The sequence below is a fragment of the Bos indicus x Bos taurus genome, chromosome 5 (assembly GCF_003369695.1).
Source record: "Bos indicus x Bos taurus breed Angus x Brahman F1 hybrid chromosome 5, Bos_hybrid_MaternalHap_v2.0, whole genome shotgun sequence".
In the NCBI taxonomy this organism is placed as follows: Eukaryota; Metazoa; Chordata; class Mammalia; order Artiodactyla; family Bovidae; genus Bos; species Bos indicus x Bos taurus.
Genome location: NC_040080.1, coordinates 54,767,355 through 54,787,013, shown reverse-complemented (window position 1 = coordinate 54,787,013; position 19,659 = coordinate 54,767,355). Strand labels below are relative to the sequence as shown.

The window sequence follows — 19,659 nt, the reverse complement described above, 5'->3', positions numbered from 1 at the left end:
TATGTGTAATTGGAGTCCCCAAAGAGTAGGACATAAAAATATATGAAGAATTAATGGCCCCAAATTTTTCAAACTGATAAAAAAAACTATAAAATCTCAGATCCAAGAAGTTCAATAAAATCCAAGCACAAGGAACATTAAGAAATTTACACTGTCATAATCAAATTGCTTAAAACCTGTGGTTAAGAAAACAATCTTAAAAGGAAACAGAGAAAAAGGTTACATTTAATCTGTAGGAACAAAGACTAGGATGACAGCTAATCTCTCTGGAAGCCAAGCAAGTGAGAAGACAGTGGATCAACATTTAAAGGGGGAAAAAACTGTCAGCTAGATTTCTATACTCAGTAGAAATAATTTTCAGAAACAAAGGCAAAATAAAGTTATTTTCAGATGTGCAAAAGCTGAAAGAAATCATCTCCAGCAGACTTGCAGTATAAGAATGCTTAAAGAAGTCCTTAAGTCAAAATGAAGTGAGACTGGGCTTTCCTGGTGGCCCAGTGGTAAAGCGTCTGCCTGCCATTGCAGAAGACATGGGTTCCATCCCTGATCTGGGAAGATCCCACATGCCACAGCGCTACTAAGCCCACCCGCCACAGCTACTGAGGCCCACGCCCTAGAACCCATGTTCCACAACAAGAGAGGCCACTGCAGTGAGAAGTCCACACACTGCAGCTGACGGGTAGCCTCCAGCACCACAGAGAAAAAGCTCGAGCAGCAGTGAAGACTCAGCGGAGCCAAAAGAAATAAGTATTATACTAAAAAAGGAAGTGATACCAAGATGAAAGCATTCTCAAAGGAACTAAGAGTGCCAGAAATGGTACCTACATGGATAAACATTTAAGAATTTTTTCTATTTAAATCTTAAAAGATAATTGGTTGTTTAAACAAAAATAATAATTATGCACTGTGGAGCTTTAAACATTAGTGTAAGTAAAGTTTATTACAATGAAAACATAAGACCAGGAAGGGAGAAACAGAAGTAAGGATGAGAGGGAGTGAAATGGATGTATGCTGTTCTAAGTTTCTTTTGCTAAACATATAATATTATAATACCACATGAAAGTAGACTATACTATAAACCCTAAAGGAACTACTAAAATAATAAAACAAACAGTTATAGCTAATAGGCCAACACAGAACATAAAATGGAGTCATGGAACCATATTTAATGAACCTGAAAGAAGGCAAAAAAACAAGAGGCAGAAATAACAAATGGGACAAATAAAAAAACAGCTACCAAGATGATAGAATCACAGAGGAAAATGGTTAAGTTGGAGGTTTTAATACTTTTCTCTCCATAGTTGGTAGAACAAGAAGACAGGCCATCAGTGAAGATACACAAGGTTTAAGAAATATTATCCACCATCCTGATGTAGTTGACATTTATAGAACACTCCATTAAACAAAGCAGAATGGGCATTATTTTAAAACACACAGGAAAATTTACCAAAATAGACCATAAATAAGTCTCAATAAATGTAAAAGGACTCAGGTCATGCAAGGTATATTCTTTGACCACAATGGAATTAATTAGAAAACAGTAACAGAAATATTTGTAATATTTCTAAATATTTAGAAGCTAAGTAGCTTCTTTTAAAAAAAAAAGAGAAAAAATGTAACTCATGGATCAAAGAAGAAATTACAAGGAAAATCAGAAATTATTTATGTGGTGAGTTGCTTCTAACTGTTTGCCAGGCTCCTCTGTCCATGCAATTTTTCAGGCAAGAGTACTGGAGCAGGTTGCCATTTCTTATTCCAGAAAATATTTATGAACACACTACATATCAGAATTTGTGAAATATGACTAAATCAGTACTGAACATCCCTATTAAAGAAACATTCCTATTAAAATTCCACATCCATTAAAGAAATGGAATTTGTAGTTTAAGATCTTTCACAAAGAAAATTTCACATGTAGATGGCTTTATTGGATAGTTTCACCAAATGTTTAATAAAGAAATAATATAAATTTAATATAAACTTCTAGAAAAAAATTGAAGAAAAGAAGATAGGAATATTTCCCAACACATTCTTGAAGGCTAGTATTATCCTTACAGCAAAACCAGAAAAACACATTACAGAAAGAGAAAACTACAAATCAGTATCACTCCTGAACATAGGACAAAAATAGTTTTAAACAGAATTTAGCAAATCAAATCCAAAAGTACATAAAAGGAACAATATGTTATATCCACAGGTGGCTTATCCCAGGAATGCAAAGGTGGGTTTAGCATTTAAAAATAAATATAATTCACCATATTAACAAACCAGGGAAAGAATGTGATCATCTCAATAGACACAGAAAAACATTTGACAAAATTAAACACTCATTTCTAGTAAAAAAGCAAATAAGAACATGAAAGGAACTTCCTCAACATGATGAAAGACATCCTTGAAAATCCTACAGCAATCCTGTCATCCTACATAATGGTGAAAAGACCGAATGCTTTTCCTCTAAGATCAGAAAGAAGAGAAAGATGTTCCCTCTTACCACTTCTATTCAACATTGCACTGAAAGTTATAGCCAGGGCAATCAAACAAGAAAAAAAAGTAAAAGACATAAATTTTGGAAAGGAACAAGTAGAACTGTCTTTATATACAGTTGACATAATCATTGATGTATTGGTTTGGCCAAAAATTTCATTCGGGATTTTCCATAAAAATCCAATATAAGCCACACACACACAAAAAAGCCTGCTAGTACAAATAGTCATGGTAGCCTTATTTGTAATATTCAAAAGCTGAGAAAAATGCAGATTCCATCAATGAGTGAATGGATAAATAAAATTCATACAAGGAAATAATACTCAGTAATAAAAAGAAATGGATTAGTGATATAGTGCAATAACTTGGATGAGTCTCAAAATAATTATGCTGAGTGAAAGAAACTACCATTTTAAGAAGCCGTTAAAAAAAACCTGACAATACCAAATAATGGCAAGGATATGGAACAATGAAAGTCTCATTCATTGCTGGTTGGAATGCAAAATGGTACATCCAGTTTGGAAAAGCGTTTGATAGTTTTTTAATATAAAGTTAAGCATATACTTCCATACAACTACAAAGCTATTCCTAAGTATCTTCCCCAAAGAAATGAAACACATGTCCACATAAAACCCTGTTCAGGAATGTTTATAGATGTATTTATAATTGTCAAAACCTGGAAATGACTCAAAAGTTCAATTGTATAAGGATATAGTTGTACATACATAAACCAACTGCACATGGAATATGCAATGGAAAACTGCACAGTAATGAAAAGGAATGTGCTCATAAGACATACAGCAAAATGGATCAATCTAAAAAATTTCACTTGAAATGTTTGACTCCATTTATTTGACATTCTGGAAAAGAGGAAACTAAAGTGGCAAATAACAGACCAGTGATTTCCAGAGACCAGGGTTTAGTGGGTTGAACGCCAAGGAGTGTGGGGACACTATGGGAGGCGATGGAGATAGTCTGTGTCTTGATTACGGTACTGGTTACAGAATCACAGAAATTTGTCACAATTCATGGACTATATATCTAAAAGCTATGAATTTTACTCTGTGTAAATTATAGCACAATGAACAAAATAAAATGTGGAAATATGAAATGGATAGTATAACACTGCCCTAAGTAAATCATTTTTCTTTTCACATTAAAAAAAAAAAGAGCAGAACATCTTTTACAATCTTAAGGTAAGGATTTGGCTAAAATGAGGCTATTTTGTTTTATCATAAAATAAGAATCATGAAAGCCACTTCAAATATTCTTACTGTTGTCACAATCTTATGTTATTGAAGATTTGTAAGTCCTAATCCAGACCCTAAAGAGTAGAAATGACAGTAGTTAGTGGCAAATTACCCAGGTTCTAAACCGCCTGGACCTTCTCTGTTTTTCCTCTTTGTGTACTGGCTGCCCATTGTTGCATGGAAGATATGACCTGGGAATCAGAAAAATGTAATGTAAACTTCTGGCGTGAGAAAGAAGGAAGGGGAGAAATGGAGGAAAGTAAGAAGGGGGAAAAGGGAAGAAGGAGAAAAGAAAGAAAATATAACAGAAGTCTCAGCTTCCCTCTGTCTTTACTTTAGGAATTAGATGTTCATTCTTTCATGTCCCACTGGAAGGGAAAAATCAAATTGGGAAATTGCCATTGTGTCCTTCTTCAACCCCTTCAGTATTTAAAAATTTTCAAAACATTTTAAGAAATGAACAAATCATTATTTAGTTTCTGATATGAGAAACTAGAAATATTTCTAGTTTAATGTACAAAGAAACTCTTCTCCTAGAATGACAGTTTTGTGCTTAGATTTTTGGTCCTCCAACTTTCTCTTTTTAAGGAGTTAACTGATAGTGAACTTGGGAGTCAAATCCCAGTTCTACCACTTCTTAGCCATGCAGCTTTGGGCCATAATTTTCCGGTGTGTAAAATGGGATGACAGTATGTTTGTCCTTAGAGCTGGTCGAGGATAAAACTAGGAACATGCTTTTCAGGCATTAGCACCATTTCCAGCTTAAGTGCCCAGGCACTCTGGAGGTGTCCTTATCGTTTGCACAGATCATATCACATTGCGTTTCCTTTCTCCGTAGGCTATTATGGAGGGCAGCGGCCGGATAAGATCTGAAAATTACCCTGACAGCACCACTCTTGTTATTGACATAGCAGAAAAAGATGATTCTGGTGTTTACCACATAAATCTGAAAAATGAAGCCGGGGAAGCACATGCAAGCATTAAGATTAAAGTTGTGGGTAAGTCTTCAAGTCAACAAACTTCTAGGATCAAGCTGATGTGCTTAGATCTTAGGTAGACTTTCCGAGCTCTTGGGTGTCTCAGCTTTTCTGGGTAGCTGACAAAAAAACTCGCACTACAGCTGTACTTTATAAACCACTGCCTTTCTTTCTCTGTCTTTGCCACTTCTTTCTATGTCTTTCTTTTTCTTTTCTTTCTCCTCTTTTCTTTTTTTCCTTCCCTTCTCATCTCTTTTCTTGCCTAGAGGACTAGTTGCAAGAAGGAATAGCTCAAGTTAGACTTTGGGGTTGCTGACCAAGTTCTCTGCAGTCATACTCCCTTTCAGTGTCTTCCACAGTCACTGACACACAATTGTTAAATAATTTCCGGCATCACATTCATTGTAGAGTGCCGAGGCAGTGCAAGCACAGGGTGGAAAAGAATTTTCAGAAACAGAGCTTTTCAGAAGGGAGTGAGTTTATTAAGAACAAAAAGCAGAGATTATGAGGGCACTGCAAATGCAGCAGGCTAACCTCCTGCCAGTCCAGGGAGAGTCAATGCTTTTTATGGGTTAGTAGCCAATTTTTATAGCCTCAAGACAAAGCACATTCCTGCTGGACGGTTGGCATTAGGTGATTGGTTAGGGCGCCATAGGGTGACTACCAGGGTGGGCACTTTTGCTTCATTTGGGATTAGGAAGTCTGCTGATAATTTAAGATCAGGGTGGCTTTTGGCGATGTTCACAAAGGGGCTCCGTCAGTTCCAGAGGTGACCTTGGTGCTGGGCTCCACTTCTGTGGTCTTAGTGCAAGGCCTAGCACCTGTGGCCTTGGGGCAGGACTCCACACAGAGGAGTAAGACCTGCCTTGGTTCTCAGATGACTTTCTAAATACTTTTTTCCAGACCGCAAAACCAAGTGAAATGAGTCTAGCAGATTACTGATAGACCAAGATCTCATGATTTCTTCATTCCATTTTAGTTTTCCCTCAAGAAACATATTTCAAATTGATCCAAAGCTAAGGTCACTTTATTACATATTGAACTATAGAAGACATGGTAACTTGACATTAAAAAAAATTATTTATTTGGCTGTGTCGGGTCTTTGTTGTGGCATGCCAGATCTTCGTTGCATCTTGCAAGACCTTTCATTGTGGTTGGTTGGACTCTGTAGTTGTGACATGTGGACCCGGTAGCTGCGGCACACAGGCTTAGTTTCTCCTAGGACTGTGGGATCTTAGTTCCCTGACCAGGAATCCAACCTGTATCTCCTGCATTGCTAAGTGGATTCTTAAGCACTAGACCACCAGGGAAGTCCCTAACTTGCCATTTTTGACTTGGATTTCTACCAGTCAACATCTTGAATCTTCCAACTAATGTAAAATGTACAATGATTAGTCTTTGATTTAGTTCTGCTGTAAATTCACTTTGTAGTTAAGAAACAAAATCCCATCCAATATTTAGGCAATAATTTAATTTCTTAGTCACCATTTTCAAGACAAACAAGAGTCTTGAATTTCATGCGGTCCTATAATGTGACACTAGCTTAAAAGATTTAGAGACATCATTTGTATTTGTATTGGGCTCACCTTCCCTGATTCCATAGGGAACAGGACCTTATGCCTAAACTAGTTAGCCAGTGCATTTCAGTAAACATGGAAAAATACTCAGAAATAGCATTGCTTCTGTGATTATTACCCCAAAACATATTTTCCAATGAACATTTTTCTTTGTGCTTTTGGTCAATTTTATTTTATTTAATTCAATTTGTTTGTATGTTACAGATATCCCTGATCCTCCAGTGGCACCAAATGTGACAGATGTAGGAGACGATTGGTGCATCATGACCTGGGACCCTCCTCTCTATGATGGAGGGTCCCCAATCTTAGGTAACTGCATGTTGGTTCATCTGTGGAATGGCCACATAGAGTTGATGTGCTCTTTACGCACATTAGCACAGAACACATTTTAAAATACTGAATTTAGAAAAATCTTTACATATCCATTCAAATTAAAATATATTGGGGGATGTCCTTTAAGTACTTGAGATTTAAATAGCTCCTATGAATATCATCTGATTTCCTGTCCTCTTTTTTGACATTTCTATTCAGTATCTAATTTTGAAACAACCATAAGTCTAACTTTGTTCTGGTCAGTAAATGCCCAGCTCCAGAGAATTATGTCTATGAAGCAGTTTCATTTAGGGTTAAATACTTAGAAGAATTTACTTCCTCCATGGAATAAGAACATTTTTCTCCTTGCTAATAATGAAACTTACAAAACTGGTTATTCCCCCTTCTTACTTGCATTGCTGGGACTCATAGTCACTGTACTAATTTCTATGGCCTACATATCTGTGGTCTACTTTTTCCTCTTCTCTTCCTAGCACCACTTTAACTTTTTAGTGTTTTTATTTTTGTCTATATCCCATGATGTTAATATTTATATTCCTTATAATCTCTCTCAAACAACTGATGGAATAAGATGAGTTGAAAATACATGTATGACTTTTTCACTTAGAATACTGAGAATTTAAGAAATTTTTGAGAATTCTAATATCTAACAAAGTTTACTGTTAGAGGCCAAGGAAAAAACCTGTTTCCATTTTGTGTCCCCTTCAGGGTATTTCATTGAGAGGAAAAAGAAACAAAGCTCCAGATGGATGAGGCTGAATTTCGATCTCTGCAAAGAAACAATCTTTGAGCCCAAGAAGATGATTGAAGGTGTGGCCTACGAGGTCCGCATCTTTGCTGTCAATGCTGTTGGCATCTCTAAGCCCAGTATGCCCTCCAAGCCTTTTGTTCCATTGGGTGAGTCAAGAGAGGTGTGTCTCTGTCATGAAAATCATTGCCCCAGGTTGTGACTGCTGTCTTCTGACTTCTAACTGAGCCAGACCTAGAAGCTTCTTGGAGTGGCGCCAGAGCAAGAAACTAGAAATTGTTCGGGACAATTGTCTAAGAAATTACAAACAGTGTGATAGAGTTGAATGCCTTCATATTGTAGGCCCTGGAATTTATTACTGGAATTCCAAAGACAGCTGTGGGTGGCTCTGTTGCCCCTCCTCACTGGAAACATAGTTGAGCCTGTTGACACATGACTACCCTCCTTTGACCTTTTGAAAATATAAGCTAGCACCTTAGTATAGACACTATAACTAAAACAAATTGAGGTCTATTCAACCAAGTACACTTGGAAGCTAGTCTCTTTGCTTTACAACATTTTAAATGTTATCTATGAACCAAAAAAGTCAATTCAGTAAAGGCAACGAAAGAGATTAAGATGTCTCTGCCATTTTATGGTAGAGAAGTGTAATTTTCAAAGAAGAGCTTGCACTTGAAAATTAAGAAGTTATAGGAAATTTACACTAGATCATTAGATCTCAAACTTTGACTTTTTTCAAATGCCTTGGGCCTCCCAGAATCCCACACCAGCCTCCCAAGTGGAGGGCAAGTGTGGCAGCATTTCTAAAATATTTTTCATGCCTGGCAGATCTTTGCCATATATACAGCGTATACTCAAGAAGTCGTCACTGAATTTTATTAAGATGTGGGGGCTTCTGTGTGCATTTTTATTTGTGTCCTAGTTCATTTGACCACAGTTCCTGTGCCATAATTCCGTAGTTAATAGTTTCTGCTTTTTCCGTCTTTCTCATCTTTAAAGCTGTAACCAGCCCTCCTACTCTTCTGACCGTTGACTCTGTAACTGACACCACAGTCACAATGAAGTGGCGGCCCCCAGACCAGATTGGCGCAGCAGGTTTAGACGGCTATGTGCTAGAGTATTGCTTTGAAGGAAGTAAGTACAGCTCATAATTCAAACGAATACCGTCATCAATAGGTGAGATATGCCCCCCTTTCTTTTGTTTCTGTCTTGGGAATTCTTCTCCTGCCTACTGAAAATGACAAGCCAAAGGTCATCCTTCTGTGATAGATAAGAATTCAGCCCTTCATTGGTATTAATCATCTGAGATCTCCAAAATATCCAAATGGGCTCCCAGATCTGACCACACGATAGATCTAGGACATAGGAGGAGGGATTCTAACCAAACTTCAGGGATCCCTTCTTCTTGAATTGGTGGAATTAAAATGTGCCAAAGCAAAATAAAAGTCTAGTTAGGATAAAGCAAATTGGAAATGCTAAACTCTATACTGAGCAGAGGTCAGTTATCAGCAGAGCTACCTATTTCTAGGTAAGGAGAGATTATATATTTGACTATCTGGTGATCAATTCCTGCCTTCTTAAGGAAAAAAAAAAAGAATAATCAAGAACAACTTTCAGTGTTTTAAAGAATCAGTAAAGAATTTTACACCAGAGGGTGTAAGAAATAGATTTGACAAATGGCAGTAATATGTTCCAGGACATGAGTGTATAAAATTTTAATGGTTTAATGGCTTACATTTAGGAGGTGAATAGAAACTGGCAAAAAAAAAAAAAAAAAAAAACACCTCTTGCTGATAGCAATAATAAAAAATAAAAAATGACTCAAGAAAATATGGGCCGGAGTATATCTAAAACCAAAAGAAAAGGTACAGTTCACTAAAAGCCTCTTGTATTTTTTTATTTCCTACTTGTCACGATTTGGAGATGGGTGAATAAAACTGCCCTAGCTCTAAACTCAGGCTCCATTCTAGATGATGGTAGGTAAACAGTCCACCAGGGAAGTTTGTTCAAATCTCGACAAATGAGAGGCCAAGATAGCCTCTAAGAAAATTCTTTGGACCCGCAACTTTAACATGACTCTTACATGAATGAAAGAGAGACTCCAGAGCACATTTGAGAAAACAGGAGTGTGAACAGAAGGAAAGCGCCTATGAAGACGAAACTTCTTTGAAGAGCAGACTGCTGAAAAAGAAGCCCCAGGCCTCTGGATGGGAGCACCTGCGGAAATAACCTGAGTTGGTCGGGAGGGTAGAAGAGAAAGGGGAAATAGAGAATCATGGTAACACTCCATTCCATTCACATGCACTCACTCACAGAGCACTGTGCTTGATTTTTCCAGGGCTTAGATATCCACTAACCAAAACAACAATGGAGGGAATTAGAAAACAGTTCCCAGAGTTATCCCAGTGTGGGAGGGGGCATTGTCACTCAGGCAACAGACAAAATCTTGAGCACTTCAGACTATGGTTTATTCCCGTTCCATTCCCCTCCACCTGTTTGGAACACCCCCCAAGCCCTCCTCTCTGCTATTTATACTGCCCTGCTGGCAGACTTCCCCAGTCTTCTATGTGATGGGGCTGCTGAATGTGAACCTTTGGTGTATGTATGAAACAGAGCAAATTCTTTACTCTTTTCTTTCTGATAGGTTTAAAAAGTAAGAAGATACAGCAAAATGATAGATGGCTGTCATTTTGATGTTACCCACCTTAGATAAAATACAACGAAGTGTATTTTACATAATTTTGTGTGTGGTCTGTGTAGATATATATGTATACCCCCTATACATATATATATGTACACAGTCATTATTATGTATCTATTTTGCCACATAACGTGTTGGAATTAGCTTTCTATGGAAGTTCTTTCATAACGTGTATATCTTTCTTCTTGCAGTCTTTTCTTCCTTTCTGTGGCTGCCCTATTCTCCATTCTCTCTTAATGGCTGTTGTCCTCCAGACTAATTTCTGTAGTGTTTGATGCTTTAGCTACGTCAGGTTTTATTCTGTAAGAGAATTCTTTCTTTTATAAGATCGTGTGTTGGTTTGGACTCTGTCTTTCTCTTGGTTTTTATTTTACGTTGTAATGCCTGCACCATTTTACTCTTCACTTTCTTCCTTCACCCTGGTTCTTCCTTTTCTTCCTGAAAACTTTTCCTCATGTATCAAATAACTTTCACATTCCTTTCCCAACCCCTGGACACCAGTTTCTTTCTCTGTTTCCCTCAAGTAGTTCCAACATGAAAAGCTGTTTTTATTTCTCTCTGATCTTGCTTTGTCCTACTTCCTCTTGAAATTTTCTTCTTTCCTATTTCTTCACTCGTTCATGCATGTTTTCTCAGTCTCCTGTTTCATGTTCTCATCAATTGTCTCTTCATTATGAAATATCAACATGGTAGCTCCCAGACCGACCATTGACTTCAAGGTGTTTCTCTTTTTCAAAGTCCTGAGTAATTTGTATCATTCACATGCCCTCCTAGCCACCAGGATATTCTGGCTTGCTGCTCCTTCTCCCTAATACTCTAGAAGGGCTGAAATAAGAGAAAGAAGAATCCCTAGCCCCCTGCTCCCTTCCTGATAACCTAGATGGTCATCATTCCGAACCATTAGGGGAACACCCACAACCCCTCTGTGAGCCAGGAGCATCCTCCACCTGTGTGGAATGCAAGAACCCAGGATAGCTTAATTTGTTTGCTAGACCAAGAGCTTGTTGTCATGACAACCAGGGGCTGCCTCCTGGGCTGGGGGGGCAGTTTTTATTTTCATGGAGAACACTTCCAATTCCTGATAAAACAGGGCTGCCCTTATCTCAAGCGCCCTCACTCCCAGACTCTGATGTGTGAGCCCTACATAGGGAGAACTATGTTCCCTGAGGACCCACCAGACCCTCCCCAGCTGAGGTGGCAGGGACAAGAGCAAGGGGAGGCTGTTCCACTGCAGACTGCTCCTCTGTGGAGTCCAGGACCTCTTCCGCTTTTGTCTTCCGGGTCTTGCTTTGTTCTTTTCTACTTCTTGCTCCCGGAGTTGGAGGTGTCCCAGCCTCCTTTCTCCTCCTCTTCTCTGTGGCAGGTGCCTCAGGACAAAAAAAAAAAAAAAACACAGTCTGGACAGAGCAGGCTGTGCCCCTCCTGAGGAATTCCCCTCTCCTCTAACGTGTTTGGTCTCTTCCGTCACTGTTCTGAAGACAAATATCTTTGCATACTTTGCACACTTTACTAACAGAGAATGCTGACTACTGATACGATATTCTTCTGGTGTGAAAGTGGGTGTCTTTAATTAATTTTAATGACGGATTCTCAAAGGTACATCAGCAAAACAGTCTGATGAAAATGGGGAGGCTGCATATGATCTACCAGGTAAAGTATTCTCTGAAAGCTCTCAGAGTTTCTTACTGTATGATAAAGTTTCTGGGAATGTTCCAAGACCAAGCATGAAGTACACCCACACACAAAAAGCCCTTAGGGATGGAAGGGGAGGGTGGGCCATGAGTTAATAAGGTGGGAACCAAGCCTTCTTCTTTCTTGTTTTTCCTCCTTGGGCATAATAATGCATATAAACTTTTAGAACTTGAAATGTTTGTAAAACATGGATGCTGGGTTTAAATTTTCTTGATGTTACAGACAAAGCTACCAAAAACATTTTAAAAAATCAGAACTTTTGACTGAAGTGAAAGATTATGCCAATTCTTTATGAGGTCTTGGCTCCTGAGCTGTGTTTCCTCTTTACTGTGGATATAGGCTTCTTTTCTTCATAATTGGGGGCATAATCCAACTTCCCATGGGCTTTCCTGGTGACAGACGGTAAAGAATCCACCTGCAATGCAGGACACCTGGCTTCGGTCTCTGGGTTGGGAAGATCCCCTGGAGGAGAGAATGGCTACCCACTCCAGTGTTCTTGCCTGGAGAATTCTGTGGACAGAGGGGCCTGGCAGGCAGGTCCATGGGGTGGCAAAGAGTCAGACACAACTGAGCGACTTTCACTTCACTTCACTTCACTTCACTTCAGACTTCCCATGGCCATATTATTGTCTTATAGTAATAAGCCTGCCAGGATAAAATGGAGAGATCATATGAGTATAAAGATCAGTGTCTCTCATTCATACGAATAGTGTTCCTTTTTTCCTGACCTTTAATGTATATTGATGGATAAATATCATGGTTATATCAATTGTAAAAAATGTATACTGTAAAACCAAATTGGAATAAGTTACTACAAAATTCCTGGAACAGTCACTATCATTCAGGATACCCTAGTATCATGTATAAGAGACTTTTTAGAAATAGCAGAATCTAACTATCATTCCTGATTTTTACCTTAGCCATTCTAGGCCATTATTCATTTAAATATGATAAAAGCCCAGCCATGTAGTCTGAGTTCAGAGCAAAGTCATATTCCCTCAAAATGATTTAGAGTAAAATACTAATTTAGAGTAAATTGTTTAACAAGATGATTTCTTTCACTAACTATTATTTTTCTTTTCTTTTTTTCCTTAATGGACTTTAGCTGACGACTGGATACCTGCAAATACAGAACTGATCGAAAAGACCAAGTTCACCATCACAGGTCTGCCAACGGATTCAAGGATCTATGTGCGTGTGAAGGCTGTGAATGCCGCCGGTGCCAGCGAGCCCAAGTACTATTCTCAGCCCATCCTTGTGAAGGAAATCATAGGTAGGTGGCAAGGCTTTCAAAATTTTGTCTCCATGTTTTTTTAACCGCTTTCTTTCTGAAACCCTCCTCTTTTGCTGTCACTCCTTTGATATTTTATTAATATCTCCTGGGAGTTAGAAATGAACAAAATAGCCCTTTATAGGCAGTGTGGGAGGTCAGCTCCCAGTTTTTAACCTAGAACTAGGACCAGATAGGTACACCAGGTTGCAGGAGCCAAATCTGTTTGGGCTGCCTTTTTATAATGGAGAGAGAGAGGCGGGGAAGAAACCGTTCAAACAATCCATACAGCAGCAACAATGGCTCCAATGAGTCTGTGAGGTCAAAATCATTTTCATAGTAATATGAACATGTTGTTTTCCCTTTTCCAAAAGCAATGGTATGTAAAACTGCTGGTGCCTTAGCACAGATCATATTCGTGCCACCGAATTGTCTTGTCAGTCTTTTCTTCCTCACCACCATGCACTCCCAATTAAAATAAATGGGCCTTAGAGTGTTCTTGATGAGGCATAAAAATCATTAATAATCATTTAATATGATTATAATAAAAAATTAATCATTTAATCATTTTTAAACCTTGGTTCTTGAGTACACTTTTTCCCTATATGTGTGACAGTGAAATGCAAAGTATATGTCAAGATTTTATGCTGTGTACTGGAGTGGGTTGCCATTTCCTTCTCCAGGGTATCTTCCCAACCCAGGGATCAAACCCGGGTCTTCCGCATTGTAGGCTGACGCTTTACCATCTGAGCTACCAGGAAGTAGCTAACCCTTAAGAAATTACAATTCATGTTTTAGTGTAGAATCAAAACGGAATATCCACAATTGTCTGAAAAAATTTATTAAAATATTCTGTGTGAAGCCAAATTTTCTTCAAGCACTTCAAGCAAAACAACATATTGCAATAGATTATAAGTCAGACAATAAAGATATTTGCCAAAACAGAAAATAATGCCATATCACAAGTTTTTGTTAATGTAAATATGGTTGTTTTCATTAAAATGATATTTATGTTGTTATTTTTCAAGTAAGTATATAAATATTTCAAAATATATTGGTTTTAATTTCTAATATGGTTAGTATGATAGATACAGCCTATATAAACAAAAGCTTTGTGGGACCTTCCTCTGATTGTTTTTAAGAGTGCAGTGGGATACAGAGACCAAAAAGTTTGAGCATCACTGCTCTAGGGCAAAGAATATTGGAAAGTGGTTGAGTATCTAGATCTGGATCATGTTGGGCCACAGACTTATGGTGTGACTGCCTGAAACCTTTTGGGAGGTTAGGGGATGGATGGATGGAAAAAAGTGTGAAGAATGCAAATTTTCTTAGTTGATTCTGGAGACAGACTATGAAACATAAGTTCTGTTTCTTTCATTTATTGACTATGTGGTTTCAGGCAAGGGACTTGCTTTTCCTGAGCCTTAATTTCTTCATCTGCAAAACAGAGACAATAATCGGACTTACCACCTCAAGAACTTGTGAGAGCTGAATGAATTAATCCCTGTTATTTGCGTAATGAAATGCTTGCCACACAATAAGCTCTTGGTATAAGCTAGCTTTTATTATGATGATGGTTTAGTGTGCTATGGAACCTCGCTGAGTCTCTTTTTCCTTAACTCTGTGAAGTTAGGGAGTTAGAGGATCCCTCAAGTTCTCTTCCAGCTGGAGCATTCAGTAATCACAACTACTACCATCATCATCATCATCTCCTGAGTTTATTGAGCACTTATTATTCTCAGCCAGTATGCTAAATGCTTTATCTAGATGACCTTATTTAATCCTCACAACAATCCTGTGAATTAGATCTTGTGGAGGAGGCTGAGACCAGATCTACTGTCTGATCTAGAACTCAAACCCAGATCTCTCTGACACTGCAGTCTGTGTGTCTAAGCAGAGCGTAGGTACTTGAGGCTGACTCCAGGTTCTAATCCTGGCTGTGTCACCTTGGGCAAGTGACTTAAACCCCTGTTGGCTTTAGTTTCTTTATTATAAAGTAAAAAGAATACCTTTGTCATAAAGGTAGCTGTGAGGGTGAAGTTGGTCTCTTCATGAAAAGCATTTACTATTCCATACTGAGCCCTCAAATGATACTGAGCCCACTTCATCCCTGTGAGCCATGAGCCTCGATTTTCTTCTGCCTTTGATGGCTTTATATCCACATGTCCTAATATCTTTGTGGTGTTTAATGAATATCAACATTCAGTGGGTTAGTGCTGCATGTTACGTACTTCACCATAGCCATAGAGGGAGAAAGTTACCATTAAGTGCTAACATAATTACATAAGCAACAAGTGCTACATACTAAAGCTTTTTTAAATTATTAAAAAATTTTTATTGGAGTATAATTGCTTTACAATGTTGTGTTAGTTTCAGCTGGACAAAGCTATTTTATTATTATTATTTTCTGGTGAGAAAAAATGGTCAGTCCTACCAGCTAATGTGGTGATTGTAGATCTTTTATTGAATGTTCGTTGGAGAATATACTCACTGTTAGAAACTACGAAAAATATATATAAGGCCCTAAGAGAAACTTTAGTGTTTGCTTTCAGTTATTTCGGTTCAGTCACTCAGTCGAGTCCGACTCTTTGTGACCCCATGGACTGCAGCACGCCAGGCCTCCCTGTCCATCACCAACTCCCGGAGTTTATTCAAACTCATGTCCATTGAGTCGGTGATGCCATCTAACCATCTCATCCTCTGTCATCCCCTTCTCCTCCTGCCTTCAATCTTTCCCAGCATCAGGGTCTGTTCAAATGAGTCAGTTCTTCACATCAGGTGGCCAAAGTATTGGAGTTTCAGCTTCAGCATCAGTCCTTCCAATGAACACTCAGGACTGATTTCCTTTAGGATGGACTAGTTGGATCTCCTTGCAGTCCAAGGGACTCTCAAGAGTCTTCTCCAATACCACAGTTCAAAAGCATCAGTTCTTTGTTACTTAGCTTTCTTTATAGTCCAACTCTCACATAATAAAAATAGGAAGTTGCAGAAAATGAAAGAGGTCAAGAGTAAATTTTGTTGAGTCAAACTGTTAAAACATCTCTGCTTGAAGGTAACATTTGGAACCAAAGTTACCATATATAATCTATTAGTGGCCCATCTAAGATTTTACTGCAGAGACATAAGCACAGGGAAATCCTGATGAGTATATGCCAGGTACGCTTATGTAAGGGTGCTTCCAGTGTATGGTACTAACTACAAAATTATGCTCTTCTACTCTATCTCAGAGGCTCCAAAGATTCGCATCCCAAGGCACCTGAAGCAAACCTATATCCGCAGAGTTGGAGAAGCCATCAATCTGGTTATTCCTTTCCAGGTAATAATTCAGGGTTGTTCACTTTCTCTTTACAATGCTGGGGTGTTTAAGGAGTAAAAGGAGATACTTCAGCATTTACGTTATTCATGATTCAAGATTTTCTCAGAGAAAAAGTAGGAAATGATGGACCAGATTTGGAGAATGACTAAACAATTTCCTGCTTTAGAAGTACTGAAATCTATAAAACTGTCATAGATTTTCCAAATGAGACCTCAACTTGTCTGAAGCTCAATGACTGTAGTGGGCCAGAGAGCAAATACCAAGGAGACACCAAAACAAGAAATGCTTGTTTAAGATCTTAAAGATCTTTTTGGGTCTATTCATCTGTAAAAACGATCTTCCTTTTAGGTGAAGTTCTTGCTGTAACACGCAGAAAAACAACATGTGCTTGCTTCCCACAGTTATCCCAAACCACACTCAAATTACCCAGGTTCCAATGAGGGATAACTGAAATTTGAAATTGTGAAGTCACTCACTGAAGTATATTAATATTGTTAAATCATTGCTCCTGAAGAAGAATCTGTTGTTTATAAGTTTAACCAGGTTTTGCATACAATAATCACTTTTGCACTCTCTCTCTCTCTCAGACACACACACACACACACACACACACACACACACACACTGCACCATTACCTCCTTACTCATTTGATTCCTTTTATGCCTTAGACAACGCTGTTCAATAGAACTTTCTGTGATGATAGACATATTCTGTTAATGCAATGTCCAATATGGTAGCCAGTAGCCAGATGAGGCTATTAACTTAAAAAGAGCAGCTAGGAACTAGGGTGATGGGAATTTTTAATTTTCCTTAATTTTATTTAGTTTTAGCTTAAATGGCCACATTTAGCTTGTGGCTGTTATATCAGACACCCTTAGAACTAAAATTTAGGTCTGTGCACACATTTGAACACACACATACACCCACAGCTGTTTCAAACTCAGGCTCCCATGAAAATTAACCTAAAGGGACAGCCAGGTCAGGCCATTCTCACTGCGCTTGGGGCCCAGCCTTAGAAGAAGTTATCCTCTACATAGACAGAACGTGAAGTCAGAAGGGAAGTCAAGGAGGAAGCGGGTGTAAACGTGGCAGAGGAGGAAGGAGATGGCTTGGCAAGATTCCTCCCACTTCTCTCCTTCCACAGCCTTAAATCAAACTAGGAGTTGGCACAAGCCAGGCACCCAGGACCCTGCTCTGCACTGGGGCTGAATTAACCCTCTAGTCTCCACACCATGTTGACAACGGGGGCTAATCCCAGTTCTGGATCTTGTAGGGGGAGGCAGTGGATTCAGCTTCTGTGACTGGGTCTTGGGGAGGAAAGAGCATGAGAACAGGGGCCTCGTGTGTATGGCATCCCTAGGGGCTGGTCATTTATCAGGAGAGCCACGGTGAGAATAGTATGTCACGTTTGTATATTTATGTAGCCTCTGGAGTTCTGAGACCTCATGTGAGCCCCATGTGAGAGGCAGGAATGGCAGATTTCCTTACCACCTTGAGAAAGGAAGGAACTGATTATTCAGAGAAGTTAAGTGATTTGCCCAAAATCACACAGCAAGAAAAGAGTAGTGCCATGAATAGTGTCTATGTCTCCATACACTAAATCCAGTGCTTTTTTCACTTCATGTTTTATCAGAGAACTCAATTTCTTCTCCTAGTAGTTAATAATAAATTGCAGTTTAAGGAAATGAGACCTGGAACTACTTTCCCATCTCTAACAATATTGTTAAACTTCCTACTAGTGCATCTGAGCACCCCGTCCGTTTTTTCAAGGCCTGTGGGCAGGGGTTTGATATGTGTCTCTCACATTCCTTAACAGAACCTATCAACAAGCCACGTTAGGATCCCTTGGGAAGGTTGTGCCTTACCAGACACTTGGTTCTTGTCTGTGGGTTGAGCCTGGAGGCTCAGGAATCTTACGGAGTTCCTTTGTAATGGAAACTGAAACTCACATCCTCGACTGACATTATAATTACTCAAAGTCTGCTCTTAAAGAATAGTTTCAGCTGTTATCAGAGAGGGAATTACAGACAAATCTAAAATGAGCAACATGGTACAGTGGAATAATAATCATTAACATGGAGATGATCAATGAAACCCTTATGCAGTGCGCGGAAGCTTAGAACTTCAGTCTTGGTAACCACAGTGTGAGACAGGTACTACTCTCATTCCATTTTACAGATTAGGAAACTGAAGCAGAGAGTTTAAGTAACTTGCCCAAAGTCACACAGCTATCAAGCAGTGGAGTCAGGATCCAAATACAGATTCTGGGGCCTCGGGGCCTATGTTCTGAACCGTTAGGCTGGGATGTACAGGATTTGGAGCTGAAGAGACCTGGCTAGAAGACCAGGTTCCAGCACTTAGCTGCAAGGCCTTGTGCAAGTCATTTGATACCTTTATCCAAAAATAAATAAATGAAGATAATGATACTTACTGTGAAATGAAGATTAAAGGAAGTTATAAATATCATGTACCTACCAGTGCCTTGCATACCCAATGCAATTGATGGGCAATAGTGAATATTACTTTACTGCTGTAACTGCCCACCATCAGACAGTTTTCCAATCTTGCCAAGGATAGGGTAAGCCACTGACCATGTTTTTAATGCTGAAAAAATCTGGAGACAATCTGATCCCCTTCCACCTCTACTTTTTGTCTTCTTTTTTAAGGGAAAACCAAGACCAGAATTAATTTGGACAAAGGATGGTGCACCTATCGATAAGAATCAGATCAACATTCGCAACTCTGAGACTGATACAATCGTATTTATCAGAAAAGCAGAGAGGAGCCATTCTGGGAAATATGATCTGCAGGTCAAAGTGGAAAAATTTGTGGAAACTGCGTCCATCGATATCCGGGTTATTGGTAGGTTTGGAGGAAGAAACTAGAATATTCTATGCAGTATGGAGACAAATTGTCCTTAAAGAATCAGAATTTCTGTTAGGTTGGCTCTACAAAAAATTCCTTTTTTTAGAATTAAGAAAAAAGATAAATTAGTAAAATTGGTTAGCTTGTTAGAGTAACTTTTCACTGATTAAAAGGACTAATGAGAAACTTAGGGCATATATATTAAATAAAATTAATGTATGTACTTTCTAGTGAAAACCCTCTGTACTGTTTTACAATCTAGGTCGCTCTTACTCTGTTTCTCAACTCTTTGATGATGAAACTATTTCTTGTGTTGAATTCTTGCATTAAGAAAACATTGTAGATTTTAGATTTTTTCTACAAGAAAACATGTAGATATAACATGTTTCTTACTTCATTTAAAATTGGCTAATAGTAAAGTTAATGCAAATGCAGGTTGGATCCC

The 19,659-nt window shown here is 38.6% G+C and overlaps 1 protein-coding gene across 21 annotated transcripts in view; it reads left to right on the top strand.

Annotated features, from left to right (window-relative positions):
- Positions 1–19,659, top strand: part of MYBPC1 (myosin binding protein C, slow type) — a 101,416-nt gene that overhangs the window by 62,446 nt on the left and 19,311 nt on the right. For 12 of the 21 annotated variants that reach the window (XM_027542002.1, XM_027542001.1, XM_027541997.1 and 9 more), the window contains 8 exons: positions 4,573–4,732; positions 6,493–6,597; positions 7,330–7,518; positions 8,369–8,503; positions 11,667–11,720; positions 12,868–13,035; positions 16,260–16,348; positions 19,016–19,211. In XM_027542002.1, the coding sequence (XP_027397803.1) occupies positions 4,573–4,732; positions 6,493–6,597; positions 7,330–7,518; positions 8,369–8,503; positions 11,667–11,720; positions 12,868–13,035; positions 16,260–16,348; positions 19,016–19,211 (1,096 nt within the window). The remainder of the gene's footprint in view (positions 1–4,572; positions 4,733–6,492; positions 6,598–7,329; positions 7,519–8,368; positions 8,504–11,666; positions 11,721–12,867; positions 13,036–16,259; positions 16,349–19,015; positions 19,212–19,659) is intronic. The other 9 variants (XM_027542008.1, XM_027542007.1, XM_027542000.1 and 6 more) reach the window with 1 other exon arrangement.